A 10,984-nucleotide genomic window follows, 5' to 3' on the forward strand; every position below is an offset into this window, starting at 1 on the left:
CATTATGTTCTGCATTTTCATTCTTTGATTCAGTCTATTTATTTTAAGAAGCTGAGATGCGAGTTGCTGCCCTACCTCAGGGGGTTTGAGTATAAAAGTTAAGCTATTTAGGCTGCATTCTCTAGTCTTACAGTGTGAGATACTGTTTTTATTGCTGCTCTCAAAGGAGAATTGCTTGCTTCACAAAAGGATTTGTATTCTTTTTATATATCAAAACAGTAAGGAAATTTGGATGTGAAAATATGAAGCAGAATTAGGTAGTTGTATGTATTTAGTCCTAACAAATGCCTAGATAGTAGTCAGATTGGGCCCCACCTTTAGATGAGTGGAAGATGCCAAACAGCTTTCACAGAATTAGAATCACTTAGGTTGGAAAAGCCCTTTGAGATCATTGAGTCCAACCATTCCCCAGCACAGCCAAGGCCACCACTAACCCATGTCCCCAAGTGCCACATCCACAGGGCTTTTAAATCCCTCCAGGAATGGGGACTCCACCACTGCCCTGGGCAACATGTTCCAATGCCTGACCACTTTTAGTCAACAATAATTCTTTCTACACATGAAGAACTTACTAATTTCAAATTTGAGATGGATCTATTCATATGAATGGTCTAAATTCCACCAAAAAAAGCTTCCTTTGCTCAACATAGGCCATGAAACTCCCTGAAAAGTTCACAAGGACAGGGGATGTAGGTCAAATATAGGCTGTTAGGAAACAGCCCAAAGAGCCTGGGTAGAGCTGGCACTATAAACAGGAGTGATCTTGGCTGCATCCTGTTAGACTCTTTCCTCTTGCAGTTTCCACTTAGACAGAGTAAAGATGACAGAAAAGAAAGCAATCTCTCTATTATACGCAGCGACTGTAGATCAAGGGAGTCTCACTTCTGCCTCAGAGATAAGTGCTTTTGGTGAGCTCTTATTAAAAATAAGCATTTTCCAAGTGAAGAGCTGAGGCACACAGAGCAGTGTTTCAACTCTGAGCTGTGCAGGAGTGTTTCAGTGCAGGGGTCATGGTTTGTGACTGTGTGAAAAAGTTCATGATAGATGAATGTCTCTGTAAGTGTTCCTTCTGCTTAAAGTCCCCAGAGACAGAGATTGCTGTTCTAAGTGATATTTATTGTGTTTTCAGAGCACATCAGCCTAAGATTATTACTTTGGAGAAAGGCTCTGATGGACTGGGATTTAGTATTGTAGGGGGGTATGGAAGTCCCCATGGAGACCTGCCCATTTATGTCAAGACTATATTTGCCAAGGTATCTTTTATTTTTGTTTTCTCTGTATCATCTTTAAAAACAAACCTAAGATTTGGCTTGGGTAATATATTATGTAGTAGAAAGCAAAATGTACTGTCTGAGTACATTGATGTGAGTTAGTGGACCCAGAACTCACAACTGGCTTCTCAGTTTATATTTCATATTCCTGATGGCTGAAACAAGATACTTTATCTCAGCAAAATTGCTCTGTGTACTTGAGAAACTTGTTTTTTGTACATTAAAATATTTATAAGACAGTTTTCTATCTGTAAATCTCAAAAAGCCTTCCAAGAGGTATGGAGGTATTATTTTTGCCATTGTGCAGGAGGGAGGCAGTTGCAGAGATGCTGTATCTTGGCGGATGAGTTTCAGCTGAAAAACCAGAATTAAACCCATCTCTCACCCCAACCCTGAGTGTCTGGGGAGGATTGGGGGTCCCTGCCAGGTACTTCAGAGGCTCTGGCCCCCAAGGCTGAGGAAGACCCATAGTACAGCCCAACCCAGCCCCAGAGTAGAGGAGGGAGAAGTGCCCCTTTTCCTACCCATCCCTTTGCTAGAAATGAGCTGTGTGGGCCAGCAAGATACATCAGGTATGGCAACGTGAAGGGAGTTGTGGAAATGGGGACGAGGAAGGGAAGACAGTGGGAATTAGGTATTCTTCGCCCACAGTTGCTTGTCCAGTGACTACTTGCTGTCATTTGTGTCAGCACTTGTGGCAGGGTAGATGATATAATTGAGAAAACTTTGTCTGAAAGGGGAGTAGAAGTCTTCTGCTTCTGCTGTTCTGGGGCTCAAACCACAAATATCTTGGTTTTTTACAATTTTCAATTATTAAGATATTGTGTCTTAACTGATCCTTAGGGTTACAAGTTTCTAGATCTGAGCATGGCTGAGAAACCCTAAATGGAAGCTAAATTTACTGCAGTGGGGCCTTGGAGCAGAAGCAGACACTGTGAGCCAACCTCTAGGCAGGCAGGGCTTGGAATTTGGATTAAAGAGCTGCACTCAGGCCTCTGAAGGAGAACAACCATTTCTAAAGCTCAGTGGAAGCTTCTCAGGAGCATCATAGAATTGTTTACATTGGAAAAGCCCTCTAAGACCATCGAGTCCAACCACTCCCCTAGCACAGCCAAGGCCACCGTGTCCCCAAGTGCCACATCCACACAGCTTTTAAATCCCTCCAGGGATGGGAACTCCACCACTTCCCTGGGCAGTCTGTTCCAGTGCTTGACACCCTTTTGGTGAACAAAATTATGCTGATATCCAATCCAAACCTCTAAATGGCACACCTTGAGGCCATTTCTTCAGCAGAGCCCAGTTCTGTCTGGGTTGAGGGTAGTGGCCAAGTTGTTCTGCTGCACGAGCTTTGTGTCCTTCCTCCTCCCCACTTTTTAACCTGTTCCTCAGCTCTCAGTGTGGAGTACATTTAAATGCTGCTTTAAGAAGCCTCTCTATAACCATAAAATCTAGAGCCAGTCTTGGCACTGCCTTTTTCCAGGGGTGAGCCAATTCTTTTCTGCCCCAGGGTTGGGTCTCAGGGTGAGCCATGAGTTGAAGCCCTCACAGGGAACCCTCAGCACAGTCATTTCACCCAGCCATGGTGGGATTCCCAGTGCTCCATCCCTCCTCATTCCAGCCAGCACTCCAAGGGGTGGGAGGGCTCCGTGTGCTGCCACTGACGCCTGAATTTGCCGTTGCAGGGAGCAGCTGCGGACGATGGCAGATTGAAACGCGGAGACCAGATCGTGGCAGTGAACGGGGAGGCTCTGGAAGGCGTCACCCACGAACAGGCCGTGGCCATTCTGAAGCGCCAGAAAGGAACTGTGACATTAACGGTGTTGTCATGAGTGTCACTGCACTCATGGAGATAAATACAATTATTTTAGAACATCAGTAGAGCTATAATAACCCTGCTCAGCCCTGATGTAAAGCAAACCCTGGCAAAAATGAGTCAGTGTTCCCCCCGTTGCCAGGCAGGGTAGTGTGAATCTCTAGCTTCATTTAGCCTTCCACGTTTATCAGCCTTTCTCCCCGCCCTCCCCGACTTCTGGTGGCTTTTGAGGTTTCTCTGGACAAGTTTAATTAAGAAACTTCAAAGAACAATATCCGTTTTACTTTATTTAATGCATCAGTTTATCCCCACTAGTCTGAACCCCGGTTGCAACTGCTGAACCTGGAATCAATTCACACACAAAAGAGAATTTAGATCATCAACTGATCTCATCTGATGAGCAGAAATAAATGCCGAGTGACTTGTCATCTCACTCATGATTTACTTATGCTAATTGTTCTTTCAAGTATGCCAGAAAACATTAGCAATGTAATTAAATTACCACTGTTCCAAATGATGAAATATCAAATTCTCCTCTGGGAAATTATTTGTGCTCGGCACAGTAAGTCTGATAGTCAAATGTGAACTTCTCATGTTTATCTCTTTGGGTAGGTCTGTGGAAGTTAGTCAGAGGTAATTACTATGATGTGTCAATTTGCAGCCTTTAGCATGAAAAATAAACGAGGGGAGAGGGAAATTTATTTTTTTAGGCTTTTAAAATGTTTGAGCCTTTTCAGATATTTAGGCAGCATGAACAACAACAGCGTAGCTCATTCTATTCTAATTATATTTTTTAAGAAGAAATGTGCTGATATATGCCAGGCATGTCGCATACAAAGGCAGTTGTTGTCGTGCCAAGTCGCAGCATAATTGTTCATCCTGAAACTTCAATGAAGACAAAAAGTTTGCTTCGGGAATGTGATCTTGTAATTCCAGGAATGGTGGTGAGCAGTGCCTCCACATGTTGTTTTTAAGGCTCCATGAAGTTCATCCAAACCAGCAAACTGACTTACATTTCCAAGGGTCTTCCCAGGATCAGATAGAGCAGGAGGAGGCTTTCATGGATCACAGAGGATGCTCTGCTCTTGGGACTGCTGGAGTTCGGCTTTGGATAATCCCAAGCACCACCAGGCAGTGATGAGATGATCTCCCAAAGCCGGCTGCGGCAGTTTAGGATGATGTTCCTCAGCCCCCTCCAGCGAGCTGGACAGCGCAGTCAAAGCCCCCAGCTATATTTTGGGTTTAAGCCAAGCCAGGTTCAGTGTGCTGAAGCCCAGAAGCCTTCCCAAGGCTGGTCCTGCTCTGGACCAGTCTCAATATGGAGGTGGGATGCAGGAATGCTCATCCAAAAATTAGCAACTTCATTCTGTGTCACAGCTATTCCTGCAGTGATTATATGACCGTGGCCTTAGTGATTGAGCAAATGAATTTGGCAGGCACATTCATGGCAGTGCAAGGCATTGTGGGTTAATCTCCCCATCCAGAGGAGCAGGAGGGTTTTGGAGGAAGCAGCCTAGTCTGATTTGGACTATTTGGTATAATTTATAATTATGATGTAGCTGGGAGAAATTATAGGGGAGGCGGGGTCAGAATTGGCTGCTCATTTTGTGCGAAAAATTCCAGGAATTAAATGGATAGAAGCATCAAAATCTGCACTATAATAACTGAGTGATGCAGGGGTGTGTTAAAGGTACAGTTGTTCTGTGTGTTTTAGTGGTTTTTTCCCAATTTTACATCCAAGGACAGGTCCTGAAGCGAGGTGAACTACACTGAGACAGGGATGCTGCAATTAGCTGTCATGGAAAAGGATTTTCCTTATTTCATTGGAAAGTTTTCCATAACTTTAGGTAATCACAAAGTGCATTTAGCCTGCTGGAACCATTGGTGGGTATTCCCTTAATAGTGCCTGGAAGAGACTTCTTGTTTTCTATGGATTCCCACTGTCCTGTATGATTTGCCAAGTGAAGTATTAGTGGAATCTTGATTGTAGATGCACAGAAATATCTTCAGATGTAGCAAATTGGGGGAATTTTTAACAAACTGCCTTTGGTTGCAGAAGTATCCAGGGTATGCAGGAGGTAAAGGTGAGGTGTGAAGAGATATCCTCAGAAAGCGTATGGAATTTATCAACCAAAGGGAATGATTCCTCCGTCCTGTGTTTTTATAGCCATTGCATTCTGACTTTAGGATGTTGCCACATTTAATCAATGAAGTTTTAGAGGGCTATTTATTAGCCCATGATGCACATACAGTTCATATACATAAATAATAGAATTTATGGGCTGAGATATTTTGCACTTCTCGTTGCTCAGAAGGAGAGAGAACATTTTCTGCTTCTTGTAATTTGCACTTTGTGTGTTGAATATATTACTGCCAAAAGTTATCTTGCAACTAATTGATAAACCAGTGACCATGCAGAGAAGCGTGTGCGCCATGTACAGGACCAAGTCAGATAATTAAATTTGCATTACGCTTGTCTGGGGTGAGGTGTTCTGGTTTGTTTAAAACTTTATTTCTGCGTAATGGAAAACAGCAATTAAACTTCCTGATTGTATGTTTATGTATATCAGTAAAATGAGACGTTTTATGACTTCAAAGATTCTAAATAAAGCTCGGTTACGTAAGTAGTTGCGCACTTACATTATTTATTTTTTTTAATTTAATCATTGTTAAGAGCTGTTGCATGAAATGTCTTTCTTTGCTGTTCCAAGTAGGGCTGTGATTGCTTTTCTCAGGGAGCAGGAGCAGCGGTCACTGTCAGAGCAATGGGAGACAGTGGTGCCAGGTAGGAGGATTGTTCCCAACTGAGATGTTCACGTGGAGCTATCCCTGCACACCTGTCCTCCGTCAGGAATCTACAGCCACCCATGTAGGTTAGTTTTTAATCACAGGGACACCAAGAACAGCTCAGGTGGGAGACTGAGGGTATGGTGGAGACAGCAAAACTGGGGGATGAAGATGAAGGTGCTGCGTGATCATAATTGTGCCAGGAGGAATCAAAATCAACACAAAGAATGCTCACAGGAGGAGCATCAGTACCACAGGCATCTTGCGGCCCCTCAGAGGTGTCATTCAAACACCATTTTAATTGATAGGTCGAACCACAGAGTCATTTAGGTTGGAAAAGTTTTCTAAATCCAACTGTTCCCCCAGTATTGCCAAGTCCACCACTAACCCGTGTCCCCGGGTGTCACATCTACATGGCTTTTAAATCCCTCCAGGGGTAGGGACTCCACCACTGCCCTGGGCAGCCTTGACAACCCTTTCTGTGAAGAAAATTTCCCTGATATCCAATCTGAACCTCCTCTGGCACAACTTGAGGCTGTCTCCTCTCATTCTAAGGGTTCTTCTGCTTTGGTTTGCAGACTCAGCTGTCAGAGCCTTTACTTTCAGAAGGCCCAGGTGCTGTTCACAGTTCCTGCATCAGCCTCCTCACCTGGAGAAGCTGCAGTTCACAATGACACCATCAAGGACATCACTGACATCACCAGGAGTCATCTTAGGGCTGCTTGCACTTCTTGGTCAACTCATAACCAAGTTATGCTGATGTTTAGACTTCTTCCAAAGGCTGGGATTGAGCTGCTCTAAGTTTTTGTGTCTTCCCCACCATGTGAGCTTGCCAGGGGATGTCATCTGTCCAGGTATGATCCCTTCAGCCAAGCACTGAGCTTTGGAAGCACCTGTTGAGTGCAGCCCAAGTCGGTGTTCGGGGCAGTGACGTGGACCATCGTGGCGGTGGGTGGGCTGATGGGGACAGCAGGTCAGCTTGGAGAGACTCCCTCACATTATGCTGCTCCATAAGGAATTGCTGTAATGCCTCTAAATTCCCTGTAATTAATCACATGGCGATTACCACCCTGGAAGCGTGACATACGTAGAGCCTGTTGAGGTAATGTGATTATGCTGAGATGGAGCAGTTAATGTCCCTTTGCCTGAAAGAACTGCAATGAATTAATTTAATGTCACACGTATAAAACATCAGGTTTTACAGGTATGCTGAGCATTGATACATAATTCCATTATCATCTTTCTCCACGGCTTCACACGTCAATGTCCATAATTCAGATGTATTTACATCCTAGTTAAACACCATCACAGTCCTTGTTGTCCCTCTTAGGAGCAATGGACATTTTGTTCCCTAATGTGCACATTCCTGTGATAGCTGGACCTTTTAGGATGGCAACAAATCAGAGAGATCTGTGTTCTGCAGCATCCCAAATGGAAAAGGAACAAGGATCACCTTGACTTTGGTTTTGGACTTTTCCAAGTGGGCTCTGAGGGCTCTGCTGCTTTCCCAAGTCTGGTAAGGTTGAAGCAGAGTTTATTCCCAATTCCTGCTCAAAAAAAGAAAAATATGCAGTGGCAGCATAAACTCTTTATTCCATCTTCATTTAGACTCACAGAATCCCAGAATGGTTTGAGTTGGAAGGTACCTTAAAGCTCATTTCATTCCAATCCCCTGCTATGGGCAGGGACACCTTCCACTAGACCAGGTTGCTCCAAGCCCCATCCAATCTAAGGGATTTCTTAATAATTGAAAATGCTCATAAAGAATGTTATGTTTTCCAGGACAGATGTTTTCATGTAAGGGTTTATAGTCCCATTTTGAGAAGGATGAGAGAAATAGGATAAAGCAAGCAAAGACTCTTGGCTCTGGGTCTGCAAGGAAAGAGCTAGACCAGGGCTGGGACCTGGCACATCCTCATGGAATCACTCCATACACAAGCCAGGGAAAGCTGCCCAGGCCCCAGCGTGGCGGCTGCAGCAGCTCTGAGTGTTGTACTCCTCCTGATGCTTTTTCTGCTGTAATGGCACTAGATGGAGCAATTGACAAAATATTGTAATTCTGCAGCCTTCAGCACAGGGCTGGTGGTCTGGCCAGAGGGGCTGCCCCAAGAATTGCACCGAGGATGCTCCCTCCTCTCAGCCCAGACCAGGAGACACAAACTCCCAAACTCTGAGCTGCCTTTTTCCCTGTGAATAGGTGGGTGCTGCATAAAGGAGACACCTGGGTGCGACAAGGAGAGGTTTCTAGGAAATGAAATCCTGTCCCATCTCCCTCCTGCTGATAACTGCCTTCCATCCTGGCATAAGTAGGGCCACTTGGCCCTTCCACACCAAGCCCTGGGGACAGATCAGGGTGCTGGGGGCCAGCTTGGCCCCCCAGACCCCAAAACAAAGGAGCAGTCACTGTGCCCGACACTCTGCCCCTGTGGCAGCTCATTCCCCTCCTGCAAATAAGTCAGCCTTTGCTGCTGAGACATTTATCTCTTCTAAGGATATTAAATTCTGCTGAGAGCCACTGAACTGACAGTGTCCAAGCTGCTAATGGGGCAGGTTCTGGGTGATAATCGTCTCAAGAGGAGATGTTTTTCTTTGGATGGGGCTTGAACCAACCTGGTCTAGGGGATAGTGTCCCTGCCCATGGCAGGGGATTGGAACAAGTTGTGCTTTAAGGTCCTTTTCAATCCAAACCATTCCAGGATTCTATGATTCCCTGCCATCTACCTGGACAACACTGGGGAGGAAAGAGAAAGCAGAATTTATTGTGTTTCATACCCTGTGCTTCAACTTGGACCCAAGGAAGCAGCTGGTCATCAATTTTGCCTGTCTCCCAGCATGGTCCCAGCATGGTCCCAACACCCAATCGTCACCCCACGGGGGAAGCAATGGGCATGAGCTGCCCACAGATGCCAAAGGAGCAAAGCCAAGGCATATCCCTTGCCTTGGAATGGCCTCATGGATTGAATTAAGCATGGAGGTCATGTTCATCACTCACATAGGGCTCTGCACACATGAGGCTCGAGATGCTCTGTTCCCTCCTTGTACTGTGAATGTGGCCCTGTTCCAATCCAGTGGAGATTTCTTGCCCTGCTCTCCCCATGCCTGAGTCCTCGCAGGGTTCCTGGCCCCACCTCTGCCCTGCCAGAGGGATCAGGGTTCTCCTATGTGCCATGGGCTGAGGACAGGTGATATCTACAGCACCAAAAACGAGTTAACCTTTAACAAAACCCAACTGCAGCATTTAAACTAGCCTGGACAACATTAGCAAATTACAGCAATTATTTCAGCCCCTTTTCTGCACTGTCTGGTCTCACGCTGATGCTGAGAACCCCTCTGCAGCAAATTCAGAGCCCGTTTTCCCCATTTTTGTCCCCATCCAGAGGCAGGCTGTGGTGGTTTCACCACCTCACAGCCGCAGCACTGAGCACAAGGGAGCCCTTTGTCCACCCTGCCCGTTGCAGAGATCGCATGTTTTGACACTGACCAGGTGGTTTCTTCCCTCACATATCTTGCAGCTGATGTCAGGATGGCATGGAGGTGGTCACAGGGCTGTCCTGCTCTGGGGCGGGAGCACAAATTGCCAGCATCTCCATGTGTTATCCCTCAAACTTCTGGATATTGCCTTCCAACCTCGTGGTCCCCAGGAGGCTTTACTTGGCAGCTCACAAGCAGTGGGAGGAACAATTTGGGATCATCTGGTTTTTGGGAAGGGGAGGGGAAGCCTCCAGCTCTTTCTTTTGTGTGTTGTCTGTGGTGTGGGCATGGACACCAAACCACATGCACAGGCAGCTGCCCGGGCTGAAGGGCTCACATGGCTCTGGCCTTGCCCTCTGTCAGTGAGAAGCCATTCCCCCTTGTCCTGGCACTCCAGGCCCTTGTCAAAAGTCCCTCTCCAGCTCTCTTGGAGCCCAGTTAGGCACTGGAAGGGGCTCTAAGGTCTCCCCAGATCCTTCTCCAGGCTGAACACCTCTCCCAGCCTGTTGGGAGCTGAGGGCTACACAAAGCCACATCATTCTCTGTGACCACAGAGGTGCTTCAGATGCGACCCTCAGAGTCCCTTCTCCTCTCCTTGCAGCAAAAGAAAGGGATACACTAGAAATGGCCATAAGGGGAGTGGAAAAATCATGTTCAGCCGAGTTTCTCGTCATTCTTTCCCATCATAGCTAATCGGCTCCTGGATGCTGAGCCCGTAAAGATCATTAGAATAATTTCTTTCCTTGCTGTGACTTAATTGTCTCCATTTGTTTTGCACAGTACTCACACTGGGGATGTGTTTCTCCTTGCCTATATTTAGTTTGATCTCTACCATGATATTGGAATATATAAATTAAGGCTGGCTCTGGCTCTTTGTGACACTGAGATCCCACTGATGATTTTCTATTGGTTTTGTGCAATCTGGTACTTTGACAGCAGGATGCTGGACACTGGGAGATGCCAGGGGCAGCATCAACCCATCCATGATCCCTCAGGGTCCACACGAGCAGAGGAGCTGCTCCAAGGGATCACTCCATGGGAGCTGCTCCTCCTTAGGGAGATGGTTTGAGGGGCAAAGAGGAAATATGAGGCAAAGGATTGAAAATAAACACGCTGGGGATGTAGTTAACTAGACTGGCTGCAGGGATGGGAACAGGGGATTGGAGGAGGGCAGGCATGTCCCCAAAATAACATCCCCTGTCCTCAAACTGAGGGATCCCAGGAGGAGGCAGGCACTTCCCAAAGCCACTCTCATCCTTAGCAGAAAATTTCCCACATTTATTATGTTGAAGCCGGAAAGTTCACCTCCCTGTGGGAAACAGTAAGAGTCAGAGTGAAATTCCTCTCTGCAAGCACAGAGCTGTCAGGGAGAAAACTCAGTGAAAACTGTCACAAAATGGTATTACAGCTCTTTTTGTTTGCAGCTGAGGCCTGGCAGCGATGCTCATGCTGGCTCTGGAACACAAATTGAGGGAATTCCCGCAAAAATATCCCATCCTGCCATGTCTGTGCAGGGACCTCCCATTATGGAATCACTGATCTGAAGAAACACCTCAAAAATGACTGGTTTAGTGACGTGCAGGTGTGTGAAGTCACCCCAGAGAGCCCTCAGCCACGGGACAGGCACAGGAGCAAACACAAG

At 46.2% G+C, this 10,984-nt stretch overlaps 1 protein-coding gene across 6 annotated transcripts in view; it reads left to right on the forward strand.

Moving 5' to 3' along the window:
* PATJ (PATJ, crumbs cell polarity complex component) overlaps positions 1–5,711 on the forward strand; it is a 140,651-nt gene extending 134,940 nt beyond the window's left edge. For 5 of the 6 annotated variants that reach the window (XM_027694499.1, XM_027694497.1, XM_027694500.1 and 2 more), the window contains exons 43-44: positions 1,130–1,253; positions 2,954–5,711. In XM_027694499.1, the coding sequence (XP_027550300.1) occupies positions 1,130–1,253; positions 2,954–3,100 (271 nt within the window). In that variant the 3' untranslated portion in view covers positions 3,101–5,711. The remainder of the gene's footprint in view (positions 1–1,129; positions 1,254–2,953) is intronic. The other variant, XM_027694501.1, reaches the window with a different exon arrangement.
* Positions 5,712–10,984: the final 5,273 nt, after the last annotated feature.

The sequence above is a fragment of the Neopelma chrysocephalum genome, unplaced genomic scaffold, assembly GCF_003984885.1.
Source record: "Neopelma chrysocephalum unplaced genomic scaffold, ASM398488v2 Primary Assembly neopelma1_97, whole genome shotgun sequence".
Lineage (NCBI taxonomy): Eukaryota > Metazoa > Chordata > Aves > Passeriformes > Pipridae > Neopelma > Neopelma chrysocephalum.